This window comes from Nyctibius grandis, chromosome 4, assembly GCF_013368605.1.
Source record: "Nyctibius grandis isolate bNycGra1 chromosome 4, bNycGra1.pri, whole genome shotgun sequence".
In the NCBI taxonomy this organism is placed as follows: domain Eukaryota; kingdom Metazoa; phylum Chordata; class Aves; order Nyctibiiformes; family Nyctibiidae; genus Nyctibius; species Nyctibius grandis.
In genome coordinates, this window is record NC_090661.1 from 12,021,776 (window position 1) to 12,043,014 (window position 21,239).

The 21,239-nt window shown below is 36.1% G+C and overlaps 1 protein-coding gene across 1 annotated transcript in view; it reads left to right on the top strand.

Moving 5' to 3' along the window:
* Positions 1 to 21,239, top strand: part of SBF2 (SET binding factor 2) — a 288,886-nt gene that overhangs the window by 146,672 nt on the left and 120,975 nt on the right. The window contains 7 exon segments of the mRNA XM_068398307.1: positions 9,674 to 9,806; positions 11,385 to 11,493; positions 12,207 to 12,320; positions 13,110 to 13,187; positions 15,513 to 15,626; positions 16,157 to 16,285; positions 17,072 to 17,170. Of these exon segments, the coding sequence (XP_068254408.1) occupies positions 9,674 to 9,806; positions 11,385 to 11,493; positions 12,207 to 12,320; positions 13,110 to 13,187; positions 15,513 to 15,626; positions 16,157 to 16,285; positions 17,072 to 17,170 (776 nt within the window).

The window sequence follows — 21,239 nt, forward strand, 5'->3', positions numbered from 1 at the left end:
TAATTCTCTATTTAGCCTGTCTGTCGGCTTTATTCTTAGCTATGAGTGAAACACTTGCTTTTAAAATTTTATGCAAATAAATAAGCTATGTATTTAACTGGAATTAGTCATTGTAGCTTGATTCAAATCACTCGAGACTTGCTGTTTTGTGTGTAGCTGCAAAGATGACAAAACCACCCATCAGCAAGATAAAAAGTCATTAAGTGTCTTCACACGCTTCTTGTGTAGGTGAAAGTGAAATGTACCGATTTCACACCTTTATCATATACCTTTGTATTTTCAGAAATTCTGGTTTGCACATTGCGTATGAGTAAATAAAGATTAAGGTTTCAAGATCAGGATCTATGATATGCTGGTATCTGTAAGTAGGCATCACCGTATCAGGTTTCTGATGCTACCTAGCTAACATGGCTAAGTCCCATAAAAAGGCTATCATTAACGTGTAAAAGTTGTTCAGACTTTATTCCCAGACAGTTCTTGAATTGTCAAGATTGACAATGAGGGAATAAATGCAGTAATTTCATTTTGACGTGCTTCTTCCCTATTAGGTAACATACTTTGCTAATTAGCTTGTATACAGAATAATTTCCAATAGTCTCTAAAAAGTCATGGTTAAAACTTCACTTTCTATTCATCCTACCATGGCTTTGAATCTGTGGTCAGAAAAGTTAATATTTTTTTTGTTGTAATAATTTTCCCGATTTCTAACGTGAAATTTTAAAACCAAATTGGATTGTTTGAAAATTTTTTAATGCTCTTTCTGAAGTTTAAAATGTCTGTTGGTGGCTGAACAGAAATCCTTTTTTACTTTCAGACAATTTACCATATATGAATCAATTTAGAGAGCTAGTAAATTACAGTATCTTTTTTGATTACTTAAATAAATCAGCAGTTGCAAATAATTTCTCTTTCATATCAAATTATGATTTTAGGTTTGCTGTCAGAATAAAGAAAGATAATTTTGGCTAATTTAACTGCTATAAATAATTTTTATAGTATGTGCTTATTTTTCCAATATATCTTCTGATATATGTGGGAGAGAAGGTTTCACAAAATATTTGGTACAAACAGTAAATTTGTGTTTCTTAAAAGGGCAGTTCTAAAGAAGGAAGGTCAGATATAAAAATTTCTAAAAATGTGGGAACATTTCAGTAGCACTCTCCCACCTCTACTTAGGGAAATCGGGCAGCACTTCCATTCATTAGCATGTATCAGTTATCCCAGTCCACTCAAATTCTTTTTTACAGAATCTTTCATTGAGTTTTGGTTAGTGTGGGCCTGTGAGGGTTATACAGAAATTCTGTATCCTGATATTAGTTTTCTGCAGCATTACCATTTATTTCTACTTATGGCTTTCTCAGGGCTGGAATACTAGGTATTTATGGGATAAACATCCAAACCAAATAGCTTCCTATTTTAGGTATCTTACTAGATAAACAACTAAATAACTAAGCAGAAGATGAGATGTGAAATGAGATGTGAAAATAAGCCATATTTGAGCAGAATAGACTATTACTCAAATGTTAATTGAGTAATAATTATGATGCATGCATACAGAGACAGACAGTAAGACAACAAAAACTTCTGGTTTAATCTGATAGTTAACAGTTCAATATTGAGAAATATTGCTCGCCACCCACCCTGTAGGAGAAAAAAAATTAATCTCATATAGGATTTGCATGAAGATTATCTTCTCCTTAACATCTCTGAATTTAATTTTATATGTAAACCTACTTTGACTGACATTCTCTTGGCATTTATTCTTTACTAGAATTTCGCTTTGATATGTGTTCAGTTAAAAAAAATACAAAAACAACGTTTAAAATAAAGTAACTAAATCTGTTTTTTAGTAGCACCTATCAATCCTGTCTGTATGAGCCAGACATACAATCAGTTGCAAACCTTCAATTGGTAATGCAGGTTGTGTTGGTATAATTCAAAGTTATTGCTTTCATGTAAATTTGGCATTTACCTCCATACCATGTGAATACTTTCTATATATGAAACCATTATTTGTCTGTTTTACCTTCCATTGTCTTTTCTGCTTTACTGGGAAAACTCACTCAACACACTCATGTAAATCTTGAGCTTCTCAGCCTCACTTTGGATATGTATAGCTTTAAAACTGTGCATGTGAACTGGTTTTGTGCTTCTCTCTTTCAGGGATGAAGACCTTATTACCTAAATATTTTGTTATTAATTGTCTTTTAACTATCATTGTCTCTGGAAAAAAATATGCTGATCATGTTTACTCAGTGTATTGGCAGAGTTGTGTTCGAAGGCTCAAGAAATCCAGAGGGTTTTTGCTGCTCCTTTAAGTAGGTCTGCAGAGGGATTTAATGAAATTGGTAATAATGAAGTGATATCAACATGCAAATGACAGACATCACTGTGTGTCTTCCTAAATAGATCATATACTGTGCTTAATCCCTGTTTCCTTGTGCCTGTGTAATTTTGGGTTTGGATGACAACCATCTGCTTGACTCAGTGTTGACAGAACACAGTTGGTATTGTTAGACTTTAGGGGAGCAACAGTGGTAGGAATATTTATCCATCAGCTGAAGAGATCTTTTTTATATATACTAATTTTCACAGTCTGTTTGATATGCTGTTTAATGATCAGTTGGCTTTTATGACTTTTATACCAGAATATTTCATATCATAGAATCATAGAATGGTTTGAGTTTGAAGGAACCTTAAAGATCATCTAGTTCCAACCCCCCTGCCACAGGCAGAGACACCTTTCCACTAGACCAGGTTGCTCAAAGCCCCATCCAACCTGGCCTTGAACACTGCCAGGGAGGGGGCATCCACAACTTCTCTGGGCAACCTGTTCCAGTGTCTCACCACCCTCACAGTAAAGAATTTCTTCCTAATATCTAATCTAAATCTACCCTCTTTCAGTTTAAAAATGTCCCCCCTTGTCCTGTCACTACATGCCCTTGTAAAAAGCCCCTCTCCCGCTTTCCTGTAGGCCCCCTTCAGGTACCGGAAGGCTGCTATAAGGTCTCCCTGGAGCCTTCTCTTCTCCAGGCTGAACAGCCCCAACTCTCTCAGCCTCTCTTCACAGGAGAGGTGCTCCAGCCCTCTGATGGTCTTCGTGGCCCTCCTCTGGACTCGCTCCAACAGCTCCATGTCCTTCTTATGTTGGGGGCCCCAGAGCTGGGAGTATGGTTCTCCTGTTCCTTACCTCTTCTCACCCTCCTCAAAGGCTGGTTTGTAGTGAAGCCTTCGTTCTGCCCTGCTTCTTACGAAGAACATGCAACATTCATGGTTCAGATACTGAATTGTCTTCACTTCAGTTCCAAAATCAAAAGTTTATCTCTAAACATGTGTTTTGATTTCAGTACTGCGTGTCATACCTATGTTTGCTTCTGTGTGCTCAGAAATTAGTATGAACACTTTATTCATTAAATGTTTGATTCTTTGAGGAAATCTTAGCTGAAGGCTCTGTGCTTTAGATACTGCTTCTCTTCCTCTTCGGTCTGACAAAGACCAAATAAGTTAATCTCTTGGGGTACTCGTCTGACTCGTGTTCTCTGTTACGCAGGCAGAAAGCAGGATAAATTAACCCTCACAAAACTCTGCTGGCACAACTAGATTGGTCCCCATTTGTGAGCAAGTTTGGCTATGATTTCATCATGTAGTGTGCAGTGCAGTCCTACTCTAATAACAGAACTGCACACTTTTCTAAATGTGAATTGATCCTGACCTGAGTGATGTAGCAGGTTTGGGGGTTTGTTTTAACTGTGTGTAGTTGATTGCGGATACCGTGTAATTTTTGGATTGACAAATGAATGCAATTTGGCAAGGATTACCTATATAAGTATTGAGTACAATTGTTGCCTCTTATTTATTAGTTAAGCTTGTATTTTGTTCATTAGCAGTGCAATGCAGCTACATCTAAAAATAAAACTGAAAAGAGTTTTGTTTTTCTCTGCTTTTTCCCAGTTATCTTTAGAGCTTGACACTGCCTGGCACAGAACTTGTACTATGCACTCTCCTGTGGCCTTTCAGAAAGGCTTTTCAGTCTTTGTTGACCCATTTCCTGGATTAGCCTGGCTAAGTTATGGATTATTTTATCTGTTAAGCTTTTTCTTGTGTCCAGTAATTCAAGAATGGCATATTGGCATAATAATATATTCAACTAGTTGAGTTTCCAAATCTCATGTTTATAACTCTTTACAAAAGTCTGAAGAAGTTACCAATAATATTTTGATTTCATGCAATATAGAAGACAGTTAATAATTCGTCAAGTACACTTTATGTTTGAGGTTTTTTTAATCATGCTTAAATAAATACTTAAATTCTAGAACAACAGGAAGCAGGCAGAATGATACGTTTGTTGATGTAGGATGTCAGATAATTTAGTACAAATTACAGATTCTTTAAATACTTGAAAACAGTGAAGGTCAGGAAGCCTCCATTCAAAATTTTCCAGCGTATGTATAATATTTTACAGGATGTCTGTCTGTCTGCAGAGTGCGAAAGAGTAATCTGTAAAAATCAACTTGTTTGTTGTGTTTCGTGTTGTCTATTTATGCCATGACAAATTAGCATCGGATGTAGTGTGGAGTCTGAAGACCAGTATACGGTTCAAGGTTACAGACAGACACAATTGTGTCTTGTAGCATGAGGAAACTGGACTCAGGCTGTTATTCAGAACTGTCTGTTTTCAGTAAACAACATGCAAGGCTTGAAACAACACCTTGGTGGCTTGGTCAAATAATTTAATCAATGGTTTAAATGGTTTAAAAAAGGGAAGTAATCAAAAGTCTCGCTATTTATAATTTGTTTGATTCTATTGGATGAAAACTTCCTTCAAAAGTCATTATATTGTTCATAGTCCTGAAAACATGTATTCCGAGGTACATGTGGAACAGTATTTGTATTGAGTTAGTGGCTATCTTTCTGGAAAGTAAGAAAATTCCAGATTAGAGGTCTGTATTGTACACTTGGTTTTATTTATTTTATATTCTTCTGTGTTGTATACAGAGTATTTTAAAAAAAAAAAAAGAGAGAGAGAGAGGGAAAACAACTGGTACCAAAGAAGTTGTCTGGGCCGTAGAAGTTTTTCAGTCAGTGGAAGTGGTTAGCCTGGGTTTCACTGCCCAAGTGCATTTCCAAGCTGAGTAGCCTGTTTTCAAGAAGTTGGTCAGTATTGATGATTATATCTTCTCAATGGAAGAGGACTTCTATTATGCAAAAAAGAAAAAACCCAAAATAAAACCCCCCAAAACTTCAGAACCTCTCCTTAGGTATAAAATTAATATTTCTTAGGCTGTGAAGTGTTCATTGAGGAACAAAAGGGGTAAGAGCTAGTGAAGTTCTCACTTGAAACTGGCTTTTGTGAAAGATACCTAAAGAAATGACCTAGGTTATTTCTTGGGGTTGGTGTTTTTTTGTATTGTATTGTTATTTCTTGTAAGTTATTTATGCATTTTTATAAGAACTCTGATTACATAGGACGAGTCAAAGACTCTCATTGTGGTATATTCATTTGTATTGTAGGCACCTTGCAGAAATGAAAGTAATGCTGTTTTCAAATGCAAACACACAAGATTCTTAGTCTGATTTTTTCTGATTCTGCTGAAATGTGGCCAGTTTTGGTGAGGTGACTTTCTGCTTTTTATGCATTCAGAACACAGAAAATGGTCAAGAGAATTTAGAAATAACTTTTAGGTGGAGATTCAATCCATTGAAAATTCCAGGTTCAGCCTTAAGTTAAGAACCTCTCTGAAGTTATGTCAGTTACATTAGGTAACTATCACACGTCTCCCACACAGGTTTCTTGTAGGTGTTTGGCCTTCGCCCAGGTGCGCAGACAGGGTGTGCAGATCTGTATCCTGCACTTAGTTCTCTGCTGCTCTGCTGAGGTGTTTCCTTGTGCAGGGATTTTAGCCAATATAGATTGCAAGGCAGTAATGTATGCAGTTCGCAGCTGCTTTTAACTGCTTTTTCCAAGGACCTGCTAACTTGGACATGTGACAGGGATTGGCAAACTGGAGAGACAATGCTTCTTGTCCCTTTTGATATGTGAGCAGTTGGCGAGTGAGCTGTCCTTGCCCCTACCAGCCTGTCTCCTTGCTTTGGTGATGGCTTTCATTTGTCCTTGTTCAAACTCACAGAGAAGGTTGGATCTTTCCCAGTGTCCTTACCATTTTTTTCCTGCTGTTCCTTACAAGACCTGCTGATTTATCAGAGAGACGTGTTTAGATGCTCTCAATTTTCATCAGTTCCATAAGTTTTGCAAATAAAGCAATGCTTTTGTCTAACTCGGCAAAGCTGGGGCTCCATCTGGCACATTCATATCACAGCAAACATTTCAAAGTCATCTACCGTGGCCAGTTAAAACATAGTGAACATCTGAGAGACTAACTAGCAGAATGTAATAAACACATGTTTGAAGTAAATATTCTTCTGTGTGGCATCAAGTTTATACATGGGAGGTAGTTGCTAAAAATAGTCATCTTGAATATCAAATTATATTGGTGCTGATTAAGCTACAATGAGGAATGCCTTTGTGGAGTAGAAACTGAAACTTTATCTGTGGCCACTAATATGCAGCAAAACCAGACTAATTTCCCTAACGAAACCACGAAAGCCTCACAAACTGTATCATCACTGCTTAATAGTTTAAATAAAAAAAAAAAAAGGCATTGGTTTACTTTTTTCCCTTCTTTTTATTCCAGTAAGTGTTGCCTTTTGAGTAAAGTCCCTTTATCCTCCAATAAAACTTTCGGAGGAAGGTAGAACTTGTGAACTCCAGGCTTACTGTAGTTGAGTTCAGGTGACAAACCTGTTATTGTACTTTTTTTTCCCCCCCTGAGTTTTATAGAAACGAAGACCTTATTTTTCTGGTTACCAAGAATATACTCTACTAGGTAGAAAAGCTGAACTTCAATGGAACTTCAGCGCTGAGTTTTGACCTGTCCTAACATAGTGTGCATAAACTTGGGTTATCAAACTATCAAGAAAAATCAGCAAGAAAAAAAAATTACTCTGACTAGACATCCAAAATTTTCTGTAAATTGAAGACACTTACCAAATTCCATTTCTTACAGCGGTAAAAATGAATATCTAACAGACGTACAGGTTAATACTATATATGAGCATGAAGATTACCTCTATTAGCTGTATAGTAGTGTATCATTTTAGTAGTCCCTAGGAGACTCTGTGATCTTGTGCTTTACAGCCAATGTGTTCTCAATTTTTTTAATAGAACAAAAAAGTCAATGTAACCATAATATTTTGTTTTGGCTTCATAGACAGGTATCAACACTAGAAAGTCAGTGTGTTTTATGCACATCTTTTTAGAAGACCAATGTTCAAATACTATGAAGTACTTGCAAGTGTCCTCCTTATACCTAAGCAAAATCTTGATTTCCACTTCATTCATGTATTTTGTTAGGTAAATTTTTGCTTTTTTTAAAAAGTGCTCAATTATTATATACTATTGAGAATCGTGTATTGTTTTGATATATGATGAGGAAGCCTACATTCAGAAGAGATTTCAAGTGAAAAATGCTGATACTGGATACATTTTAGGACTTTTACAGGTATTAGAATCAAGCTATTCCTTCTAGACTCTTGAATCATCATAGAATATCGTATAGCTATAAAAAGGGCTAATTTTTACACAGCTTCATTTCAATTGAATACTTTCAGTAAAGGAATGTTTTCATTCTTTGTAAAACACTGTTTAAAGTCAATAACATCTAGAAAATATTTTAGAACTGTTACCTATCAGCCTAGGTTGCAGTTTTAAGATGTGCAGAATGGAAGACCATCTCTTTCAATAATTTTTAGTTATAGATATTTTGATCACAAGAGGTTGTTTTTTTACAGAAGTTAGTTGTACGAAATGTTGTTAATATTTCTGAGTTTTTTAGGTATTCTTTTCCACAGCAATACCTACCAGAACTTTATAGGTTTATAGAGGATTGTTTGAGAATTTTTGTATCTGATTATAGGTAAAAAGTGTCAGATGTTTAAAAAAATACATTCCTAAGTGTCTTAATAAGGTATTTGGTATGGAATGAAATGGTGTAAAAAGCCTACTTAGCTTGAAAACAAAAGCTTAGTTTAAACAAAAAGTGTACTCCAAAACAATCTTTAAAATCTTCTGGGAAAGGAACAAGGGCAGTCTTGCATAAAAAGGGCAGTTCAAGATTTTAATTTCTTACAGAGATTTTTTTAAACAGGCAGCAGTTTCTCACTTTGTCTTCAGCTATATACATACCCTCCTACATACATACACAAGGAAGGACGCAATTTCAAGTTATCTCCTAACCGTTCACTGATGAGTTCTATTTCATTCACATGAGGAAACTAGTTCAATTTTGCCTTTAACACTATCTTCACATAGTGTATTCCAAAGCAGTTTGTTTTATACTAGCACAATACTAATTATGCCACTGAAAACAATAGCAAATATTTGCAACAGTAACTCAGTGTTATAACAAAGCCTTCTGTCCTTGAGTCCTCTCAAGTCTCTGCCTTGGCTTTCATGAGTCTGTCCTTAGGATTCTTGGAGAATGGAGTTTGAAAGCACAAGCTATTATGTTGTTTGACTTGTTCATGCTAAGAATTAAGTCTTTTTCTCAACAACCCTCTCTGAATCCTTGTCCCTTTATATTTATGAACCAAGTTCCACTCCAGCGAAGCAAATTTGCATACATCGTAGAAGAAAAAGATTTGTCAAAACATGTAATAAAAATTACTTAAGCCAAATAAAGTGTTAATTATATGAATCTAGTGGCTCTCAATAGTCACACTTCTTATTAGGAAGATTATTGCAAGATAAGCAGTAGCTTTGTAAAGGTAATAGAGGCTGTCTTACTGATAACACAAGCTATGTCCTCAGGGAAACATCGTGCATTCCAGCATATTACAGGAAATTTCATAAATTTCAGCATATCTCACATATCTCAGACATGTCTGCTTCTCAGGATGGGACTTTGTTTTAAAGGAAATGTATTTTTGGTTTTCCCTGAAAGCACATGGCTTTGTCTCCTAGGTAAATTATATTGTCTTAAAAAAAACCCCATTATCTGGTTCATGTGTCTTACCCTAAATCTAGTAGGGCTTGTTCAAACAGTCAGCTCTTCTTAACGTATCCTTCTAATGACATGTACGTTCTTACTGCCCTTTTTTAACCTTGTGACTCCTAGAACGCTCTCCATGGATAAAGTGTTATTGTATTTACTAGGAAGTCTTTGTCATTTTCTTTTGAGCTCGGCAGTATTATTCCCTACCCCCACTTCATGGAGATACACAAAGGTTTAGAAGTTAAGCCTAGATCAGTGACCAGAATTGAATTCTAGATACACAGAAGGCTATGCAGAAGATACACATAATACCGTTTGAGGTCATTATTAAGCATTGCTGGGTTTTGTGCTGAGAAGAGGAAATCCTTGAAAGTGGTATTGAAAGGGAGATACAATACAATGTATTTGAAATGTAGAAATACATTCAGGTAGTATTTTAGCAACCTGAAAAATAGGAAGGAAGCTGCACTAGTTAAATAAAAGGTAGAAAAACTTGGACTTTGGCAAATTATGCATTTATCATATGCTTTTTGAAAATTCATCCAGAAAATGGTACATTTTAATGTAATTTTGATTCTTCTTTTGACATGTTGTTACTTTTCCTTATTATATTTTTTTTTAAGGAATCCAAAACGTACTCAGCTTATTCTGTGCCGTGCTTACAGAAAATAAGATTCTCTTTCATTCCGCAAGTTTTCAGAGGCTCAGTGATGCCTGTAGGGCTCTGGAGTCTTTGATGTTTCCCCTCAAATATAGGTGAGTTGGGTTTTGGTTCTTTGAATTCTTTGACTAATTTCATAACTCATTTTATAACTCGTATTACATTGTCCTTAACAAAAGGAGTTATGCTGTGTTTGTTCAAATAAGAAAAGGTTTTCATGGTCATATATACAAGTCCTAGTCTGTGAACATCATCAATAAATATCTGATTGTATCATGGCAGTGGAAACAAAGGAGAAACATCCTACCTACAAATACAATAGAAACCCTACCCACGACGTCAGGGGGATGGTAAAACTTGACAGTGATGATCCATGAGTAAATGCATAGAAAAGATATTGGGGAGACCTAGTAACAGCCTGCCAACAAGTAAGAGGAGGTGCAGGACAGGAGAACAAGAGATTGGGGTCAGAAACCAAAAGAGGGGAGAGGGATGTTTCTGACTGGATGCAGGGAAAGCATGTTTTATTATGAGGATAGCTAAGAAGCGGAACAGAGAGCCTGTGGTGCTTTTATCCCAGTAGCTTTTCAGGACCCAAGTGGGCAGAGCCAAGGGGGCAACTTGATCCGGATTCAGTCTTGACCCTGCTTTGAGCAGAAGGTTGTACTAAATGATCTCCTGAGGCCCTTTACAACCTGAAAGATTCTGTGGTTCTAAGATAACAACTACATTAGCTTGTATCACAGTCTTAAGTCACTGACAAATCTCCACCAGAGAATTAATTTAAATAAACAATTTTTTTAAAAAAAAAAGCCACATCTGAATCCAGTGTTTTGAAATGGAAAACTGAATGTGAAGCTATTTGGCTTTTTTGGGAAGAAGACATCTAATTCTGACTCATCTGTTTTAAAAGATGCTTGTATTTTAGTAGCACATTTTTATTTAAAATATTTCAGAGATGGGCTTCATTTTAATATAGAATAAGGAGGAAAAAAATTGAAAGTGGGTTTTGGAATATGTTTCTTAATGCTAAAATAGTAATAAATGTAAATTTTTAATAACTATAACTTAGGTGTTGAAATGCATTGATCAGTTTAGATACGGATTTTCATGTTGCTCTGATGAAACACTACATTTTTTTAAATTGTCAAATCAAGTAAATGGTTTCTGAAATATAGAATTCTGTACATAATGTTTAGTTGTCGTTTCAATATCAAAGCAAAAGATTTCATTTAAAGACTCCTTATTAATGATATTTTACAAAAGGCTGAATTGTAGGTGTTGGGCCAAAAACTAGCCATTTTTTAAAATGGAAGTGTTACGCGTAACTTTAATGTCCCTAGTTACCTAAAAGTGGTGGACAAATATGATGTTCAGGTAACATAAATGTTGCAATAGATAGTCTTTTCTTATTTTCCAAAATACTCATTTGCAATAAATTGTAGACCCTATAATGTAATAATCTCTGGAGTTTACATGACAGATATTCTTTTAACATCGTGGCACTTTATAAAGAATATTTAATAAATACTTTCATCTTTTGTGTTTTTAAAATATAGGTATTCATAGTAAATTTAAGATTTTAAATTTTTTTTTTATTTTAAAGAAAAAAGGTGCCCTATGGGAAGGGATAGTCGTGAGCTTTTATTTTATTTTATTTATTATTTTCACAGTTATCCCTACATTCCAATTCTTCCTGCACAGCTATTGGAAGTTCTCAGCTCACCAACACCTTTCATAATTGGCGTGCATTCTGTCTTTCGTAATGACATTCATGAGCTTGTAAGTATGCCTACCCAGCGTATTCATAGTCACAATGTCATTTGTCATGTTCCATTGCAGAGATTTTCCATGCTTCAGAGATGTTTATATCAACAATACATATACTTTAAAAATATTACTGTAGAAGATGAGGCAAGACAATCAGGAGGAGAAAAAAGAAAAAGCATCAATTCTTTTGTAAACACAATGAAAGGAGGGAAACAATTTGATTCTAGTGCAGGATGGGAAGGAATGGATCCATTTCTGGCTTTGTCATGTGTTTGTAATGAGTTTGAACAATTCACTTACAATTTTCAAATGTAGCAATTATTTTTATCCTTACTTTTTAAGCACATGCTTGGAGAAACTGAACCAGGGTTACAGAGGTACCTAGAAACATGTAATTTTACTTACAGTTGCCCTCACTGTGTCCTTTTGCAAACAGCCTATTAGATCACTGAACACAGACCTGGAACATCCAGAAACAGAAGTCGCTTTTGAAAATTTGGCCTAATTTCACTTTCTTTGGTTTACATTAATTTTTTACAGCTAGATTCAGTAATATGAAGTATTTGGAGTATTTCCTTTATCAAAAGCATTCTATACATTAAAGTTAATACTGTTTTATTTTGTTTATTTTAACTTATGTGCAGATCATGAAATTTGGACTGTTGTGTTTTTGAACTATGCTCACAGTATGCATGACTGATAATGTTTTCGTTTGTCTCTTACAGTTAGATGTAATCATAGCAGACCTGGATGGAGGCACGATTAAAATTCCTGAATGTATTCATCTTTCTCAGCTGCCAGAGCCACTGCTACACCAGACTCAAATGGCGCTTTCTTTAGTATGTTTTCATACAAACCCCATTTTCTATCCTCTCACCTATTTTTAAAGAATGAAAAATGAATTTCAGTATTAAATCACTTTCAAACACACTGGAAATGTGAGATTTAAAACTATGATTCCTGTCAACATTCGTATTTTTAGAAGAATTTATTATCTGAAGTTAGAGTTAATCAGTAATTGACTACTAAAATGATTTTTCACTGTTCAAGAGGAAGTTAGTGATTTTTTCTTCCTAATAATGATTTTTTAATGACTTCAACCTCAGTGTTTGAGCAGCTTTGTTACTATTAATTTTAGCTTCTTTTCTGTTTTCATATATTTGTTTCAAGTATACACTGTCTTGAAGTTTAACAAATGAATAACTAATTAGCCTTAAAGTTTATTTATATGATGGCCCTATATCAATATTCAAGAATGATTGATTCCACATTAGGGAATCACCAAAAAAAGTAGTTCAGTTTGTCATAAGTTAGAAAACACCTTATTTGGAGGCTTCTGAACAAATCTCATCTTAAAGATAAGACTTTCCTGTCTCTTAATCTGTTTCAGATGAATCATCTCTAAAATCCCTGTAACAGGAGCTTGTAATAACTAGCTCACTTATATATAGAACCTGAAGATGAGAAATTAATCCCACCTTTATTTCCATACAGTCTTCATGATTTAACTCAATCTATTATTTGAGGTACTTAATATCAGTGAATATTAATTTGAGAAAGAAGAAAAAATAATTTGTCCTTTCCTCAGCAAAAGGAGGGAAAAAAATTTTGTTTAAAAAATTCTCTAGGTTTTGCATCCTGATTTGGAAACAGCAGATTATGCATTCCCTCCCCCACGAACAGCTTTATCACACTCAAAAATGCTGGTAAGATTTCTGTGTTATGTCTGACTTTCTTAAGTAGAAAACTGTTGAAATTTTAGACTGATTTTCTTTTAAGAATTTCTACTTTGTGTTTTCTTTTCCATATCCATATCCGTTATAGTATTATTGGTGGAGCAAAGAAATGCCATTGGACTTTGCGTTCTGCCCTCTAATAGCATTCTAACGGGTAGAAGTTTTTATAAACGTATTTGTATTAATATGGAAGGACATTATTTTCTTTTGATATTGCTGTCTGTTGAGTTAAATCTGTACCTTCTCTCTATTGTAGACCAGTAAAGCTGCAGAATTTTACATGAGTGGACAATCTGGTCTTTTTGTGTGTCAGTGTAAATGTTAAAATTAAGTTCTCTTATAGACACCCCACCCCAGTGTCCCCACGAAAAAAAGTAGTTCAGAAGCATTGAAAATGTCATTCAAGATCTAGATTTTAGTGTAAATATGAGTAAAGATAGAAGTGGTAGCTGTGTCAGCAAAACATAAGTCACTGGTTTTACAATAATAATTATTATGCATTGTATGCTTGGACATCCTGGGAAATGCGTTGCATGTTTTTTAACATTGGTTTTGGCTTTAATGAACCTCAACATGAATGAAACAATATGTAATTGCTATACGAAAAAAAGTCTGTAGAAAGTTTTCTACTAAAATCAAATTAATTTAGATTAAAAATAGTTGTGAAGCCGTGGTAACTTAACAACTTGGTAAAGCTGCTGTTTTTAGCTTGTTGGAGTGTCTGGAATTGAACATGAGTTGGTAGTCCAAACTAAAATCCAAAAGCCAATTCAATTTAAGAACACACTTCAGTTTTTTTGTGTAGGTGTATTCAAAAACTTAAAACTCTGAGGTGGTAAAATATATTTGTTTTTATATTTCTTGCTTTAAGATTGTTTTTTTTCATTGCTGAAGACAGAAGATGTCATCCAGATCTCATTTAAACTAGTGGCAAAATTCAGCTAAGATCTCACTTTGAAGAAGTTATGGTGAAGTTATAAATTAATATAATTTTGTATCAGAATAAGAATTTTGTTAAATCTGAAAGAAATTACTATGTTTTCAAGTAGTCCAAAAAGTCAGGGTACAAATGTACCTGTTAAAATCCTAGAGAGCAGTCTCGACGCAAAGAAAATGAGAATATCCCTCAGTAAAATGAACCCTCACAAAAGGAAGTTCAAAATAGAATAACACCCATCATGTTCCAGAGAAGAATAAACAGACATCTAGAAAAATAATCCAACAGGACAGTTTTATAGAAGCTTGTATATACCTAAACTTATTTAAAAATTCGTTACAAACTTTAACTTATTTAGGTTGTATTTCCGTGTTGATTAGCTGATCAGCAGTTTACCTGATTTGTTAGTCTAGTATTCGTTGCTGCTTCTAACTTTGAAAGTTAGAGCTTGTTTTAAAAGTCCTTCGAGACACCATAAAACCTGAGGTCATAAAACAATTTTTAGGACCTTAGATTTTAGACGTGGCAGCAGTCTGAGTAGGTGCCTGAGCTAAGAGAAAATAACATGGGTGGCACAGGATTTGATCAGTCTTTAGCTGCATCTGGGCCAGCTGAAGATGTCACTGCCCCATGTCTGCCCCCGACTGTTCATGTAATTTCCATTAACCTGTAGAGGTTTATGTAAACTCTCCCTTACTCATTTAAATCAAAATAAACCAGGACTTTAAAGATCTGATGTTTTAAACTTTTTAAACTAACTCTGGCTTATTTTGGCTGCAGTAGATTGGCAAGTGCTTAGAGCAGTCTCTGCAGCCGGCAGAGCCACAGCGGATGACTGTGGTGATGCCTGTGATGCTCTGAGCCCAGTTCCCCCAGCAGCACCAATGCCAGCTTAGGCTCCTGTGGTTCCCTGCCGCCCCTGCCCACTCCAATGGCACTGCTTGTGTAGTGCTGCAGAGCCACATGTATTTTAGGGAATAAATCCAGGCCAAAATACCCGCTTTCCTTTATTTAGCATCCGTTTTCTCTCATGGCAGTTCCTTCATGTGGTTCACCACATGACCACCCTGACAGTTACACTTGTGTTGCCCAGAGGCTGTTGTACAGGCATAGAAAAGAGCAGCGGGAGTAAAGGGGTGGATGTGTACTGAATCTATCATTGGCATCTGAGGGCAGGTCAGAGAAACTGTAGGCTCGTAGAAGATCTCTTCATATATGTACAAGTATCTCCACTTCATATGCTACGCTGCTGCATTGTTTGATGAATTTGTAGGCGTTTCTCAGATAGCTTTATACAAAGTGTGGAAAAGTTCAGAAAGTGAAAATGTTTTGACAGCATATTCAATTACTGCTTACAGGATAAAGAAGTGCGAGCAATCTTCCTTAGACTATTTGCACAACTTTTCCAAGGATACCGGTCATGTCTTCAGCTGATCAGAATTCATGCTGAACCTGTAATTCATTTCCATAAGGTAAAAGAGAAGCAGTTATGTATATTTAGTTAGTATTCATTTTTGTCACGTTATTCCCATGAGCTTGCCTTTTGAACAAGTGTTAACATTTAAAAAAATAAAATAAAATAATCGACATGTGATAAGCATCTCATTTTGACATAGCACTATATCAATGCATTTTAGTGGGACTAATTGCAGGGACAGTGATAAAATGTGAAACAAAGTTGACATTAAAATTTAATACAAAGAAACATTTGAGGAATCATTAAGAAATTTTTAAAACATATGTATGTAATTAGAAAACAATACTTCAAAGTACTAGTTTTCTGTTATTGCCCATGAGATTGATAAAATGTGTGCATCGGAGTTCCTATTACATCACTCCTGAATTTAGGTATAAAAAGATACTAGGTAATATAAAAGATTTAATTAGAAAGTACCACGTGTTACTATAAGCTGGTGAAAATGTTTAACTGCTAGTACATAAATAGTTGGATGTAGTTCTGATACTGATAAAATACATATATTTTTTTCTGTCTTTATTGCAGGCAGCCTTCTTGGGGCAGCGAGGCTTAATTGAGAATGACTTCCTAACCAAAGTTCTCAATGGAATGGCATTTGCTGGTTTTGTGTCAGAGAGGGGTCCTCCTTTCAGAGCCTGTGATCTTTTTGATGAGGTGAAAACTGTTTCTGTATTCCCAAGGAAATTAAAATGTACCTATGATATTTCAGCAGGTGAAAAACTATTGAAATGCTTCTGAATCCTCACTGTTTATTATATAAAGTTTATGCTAAACTTCTCAATTCTCATTTTCTACTAAGCATGCATTTCTAGCTTACTTCTGTAAAATTACGCCTTGCTCATATGTATGAAGTTAAACAGTTGTGTAAATCATGGTAATGCTGTTCCTATTGTCAGGTTTGGAACTTCATAATGCATCACATGTGCTAGTACAGAATTGTTTTGAGTAATTTAATTATATTCTTAGAAACATTGAAAAAGTAATTGAGAGATATTGAATTAAATACATACCCAACAATATAAACTGGGTCAAACATTTTTTCTTTTAAAAAGTAATGCCATATTTTTACTGTGCCTGGCTTTTATTTGAATGTAGAGTGCAAACAGAGTTTGGTATTAATTCTGTATAGTAGTACTATATATGACAAATATGGATTGTGGTATTAGAAATGTTAAAGGAATGTTTTAGGTATGTAGGACTTTCGGTGTCAGGTAGGACTATAAAATCTGGCAACAGAAGCTCTACAAGAAAATGAAAATGTCTCATGTTCCAGAGCAACATGACGTTGCATATTTTTCAATGTTCAGTTTTCTTTGTTCAGTTTCAATTTAAGATTAAAGATTTTCAATTTAAGATTAAGTTTTCATAACTTAAATAAGAAAGAAATTATTTTTAGTTGAATTACCAACATTTTTATTCTTTTCTTGTTTTGTTTTAAAGTTGGTAGCCTTTGAAGTTGAAAGAATTAAAGCTGAGGAAGGTAATGCACCAAAAGTGATAAAACATGTTAGAGAACTTGCAGAACAGCTCTTCAAAAATGTGAGTTTACTATACCTGCTGCAATTTTAAAATTGAGATAGTAACATTGAAAATTCTTATTTCTGAGATTGATCCACTATGTGAAAATGGAAATGACTGCTTGTCATAGTCATCATCTGCATTACAACAGAAGACTTTGGAACTTTAAATGTCACCAATTTTGTACATGTGAAGGAAGTTCAATATAGTAATAATGATTTATTAATGCTACTATTGATTTATGTATAGCTACTGCTGTTTAGCATTCTATTTTCTTAGTGTGTATTCACATAATGTATATAAACTGTCATTTTCTCTGCTGCAACCTGTCGGTGCCAAATACATCTCTTTTCTTGCCTCTCAACACTTTTCCATATGAAAACTGTGCATCCAATTTGGCATAATGTATACTTGCAGCAGATCTTTCCTGCTGTGTAACCCAGTCCCTATGGCTTGTGTGCTCAGCAAGCACTACTTTATTTCTCAGAGCCTGTTTCTTGCACTCTTTCGGTTTCCTAGAATACCATTTCCAGTTTCGTTCTTGCCTTCCTATCATGCCTTTATGTTACGTGATGCTTTTGTGAAATCTCTTACCATTCCATTAGCTGGGTTTTTTTGTTGTTGGTTTGGGTTTTTTTTGGCATCAGCTAATCTCCCTCCCCCTCAACCTCCTGTCATTCAGACTCCACAGAACAATATCTGTTATGCAGTCAGTTAACACTTTTATCTCCCTTTCTTTTCTGTATCCCACTTCCCCAAAACTATGATTTACATCTATACTTCTGTAAAAAAGTCATAAGAATTACTACATTCTGCTAAGTTCCGGGGTGTTGGGGGAGGGAGGGCATTGAGTTGTGTGTCTTGTCTTTTTCCAAAATGAATTGCCTTTGAGCATTTTGTCAGTGTCTTTGTTTGGGGTAAAATTAGTATCTTTTCCATAGGAAATCCAAAACTTTACAACCAGTTCATTCAGTAATCTTTTGTGTCGGTAGATTTTGGATGTATTACATCTGTGTATTTCAAGTAAATGCAATATATGAATAGTAAGGTGTGTGAAATGAGGTTAGTCTGGCTTTAATATTGTCCTTCATGGCAGAATTTGTGTGTCTGTCTTTAGACACACTCATTCACTCATTCATTCACTCACTCACTCACTCCGTCTCTTTTTTCCTCTGAAATTGCCAAATGACTTATACTTTTTTTTTTGAAGGAAAGAATTCATACACATTTTAATCTACCTTGTATGATAAGTACTGATGGAATAATCTTCTATTACAAGCTAAAATTAAGTTATCGGAAATAAAAACTTTTGAATAAATATTAAATTCTCCACTACTAATTTAATAGTGGTGCTGTATATAGCAATGCGCATTTCCCAAATTCAGGTCTTTCTTTCAGGTTAACACTGTGAGAAGGTATATAAGTTGACAGTTCTGTGATATTTAGAACTGTTAGTTTCGTTAGAAAGTCAGTGGGCAATATTAAAGTAAACTAGTCTGGTTCTTTTTGATCAGATGGCAGAGATGAGGGAATCCAAATTTGGTGAAGATATAGCAGAAAAAATGAAGAATATTGCACTAAAGTTTCTTTAAAATCAATCTATCTTTTAAAAGTTTTGATTTCCCAAAGAGGTAGGGCTGTAGTGTTATAAGCATATGAATATTGTAGTATTATGCCATAAATATAGGAAATTGCTGCAAACAACATAATTATTATTATCATAGAATCGTTTAGGTTGGAAAAGACCTTTAAGATCGAGTCCAACTGTAAACCTAACACTGCCAAGTTCATCATTAAACTATGTCCTTAAGTGCCACATCTACACATCTTTTAAATACCTCCAGGGATGGTGACTCAACCACTTCCCTGGGCAGGCTGTTCCAATGCTTGACAACCCTGTCGTTGAAGAAATTTTTCCTAATATCCAGTCTAAACCTCCTCTGGCACAACTTTAGGCCATTTCCTCTCATCCTGTCACTTGCTACTTGGGAGACGGCTGTTGACCAACACCCCCAGGTTCTTTTCCACCAGGCAGCTTTCCAGCCACTCTTTCCCAAGCCTGTAGCGTTGCATGGGGTTGTTGTGACCCAAGTGCAGGACCTGGCACTTGGCTGTGTTGAACCTCATACAACTGGCCTTGGCCTATCGATCCAGCCTGTCGAGATCCCTCTGCAGAGCCTTCCTACCCTCAAGCAGATCAACACTCTCACCCAACTTGGTGTTGTCTGCAAACTTACTGAGGGTGCACTCTATCCCCTCGTCCAGATCATTGATAAAGATATTAAAGAGGACTGGCCCCAATACCGAGCCCTGGGGAACCCCTCTTGTGACTGGCCACCAAATGGATTTAACTCCATTCACTACCACTCTTTGGGCCCGGCTGTCCAGCCAGTTTTTTACCCAGCAAAGCGTATGCTTGTCCAAGCCATGAGCCAGCAGTTTCTCCAGGAGAATGCTGTGGGAAACAGTGTCAGAGTCTAGGTAGACAACATGCACAGCCTTTCCCTCATCCACTAAGTGGATCACCTTGTTATAGAAGGAGATCAGGTTAGTCAAGCAGGACCTGCCTTTCATAAACCCATGCTGACTGGGCCTGATCACCTGGTTGTCCTGTACGTACCACATGATGACACTCAAGATGATCTGCTCCATAACCTTCCCTGGCACCGAGGTCAGACTGACAGGTCTGTAGTTCCTTGGATCCTCCTTCCAGCCCTTCTTGTAGATGGGCGTCACGTTTGCTAACCTCCAGTCAACTGGGACCTCCCTGATTAGCCAGGACTGCTGAAAAATGATGGAAAGTGGTTTGGTGAGCACTTCCACCAGCTCCCCCAGTACCCTTGGGTGGATCCCATCCAGCCCCATAGGCTTGTGTATGTCTAAGTGATGTAGCAGGTTGCTAACCATTTCCCCTTGGATTATGATGGCTTCATTCTGCTCCTCATCCCTGTCTCAGGCGACTGGGTACCCTGAGAACAACTGGTCTTACTGCTAAAGACTACGGCAAGGAAGGCATTAAATACCTCAGCCTTTCTTCATCCTTTGTCACTATGTTTTCACCCCAGATCCAATAAACCATTGAGTTTCTCCTTTGCCCTCCTTCTGTTGCTAATGTATTTGTAGAAACATTTTTTATTGTCTTTCATGACAGTAGCCAGTTTAAGTTCTAGTTGAGCTTTGGCCCTTCTAATTTTCTTCCTGCATAGCCTCATGGCATCCTTGTAGTCTTCCTGAGTTGCTTGTCCCTTCTTTGAAAGGGCATAAACTCCCTTTCTTTTTCCTGAGTTCCAGCCAAAGCTCTCTGTTCAGCCAGGCTGGTGGTCTTCCCCACTGGTTCATCTTTCAGCACATGGGGACGGCCTGTTCCTGCGCTTTTAAGATTTCCTTCTTGAAGAGTATACAGCCTTCCTGGACTCCTTTACCCTTCAGGACTGTCTCCCAAGGGATGCTGTCAACCAGGCTCCTAAACAGGCCAACGTCTGCCCTCCAGAAGTCCAAGGTGGAAGTTCTGCTGACCCCGCTCCTTACTTCTCTGTGAATCAAAAACTCGTATCATTTCGTGATCTCTATGCCCAAGACGGCCTCCAACCATGACATCAGTATTATGATGCTAAATTACTCCAAAGGAGATGGCAAACATTTGTATTTGTTTTCTAGTGGATATAGATCCTTTTTAGAATGAAAGAGCCTGTAAAGCATAAGTGAATGTGCATATGTGCAACTTTCTACTTACATTTTTTTCTTACAATCAATGTCAAAACCAGTTCGTTTCGGTCTTTTCTTATGATGAGATTTATTTATACCATTGTGATTCACCTGCTACTTCACTACCACTAAGTCAATGACTTAGTGTATTTAAAAGTCAGATTTTTAGTGGTTATGCATAAAGCTGTCTTTGAATAAAGCACTGTGATGAGTAACATTGCTTCTGTAAGTTATGCCTAGAACTGCCTGATTTTAAACTCACTGCATGACATATTTTGACATCTTGTTCCACAGTTCAAATAGTCATCATATTGTAGCTGTGACAGTCTACATACATATGAGAAACAAGGTTTGTTAGGGAGAGATAATGTTTCTATTAGTCTAG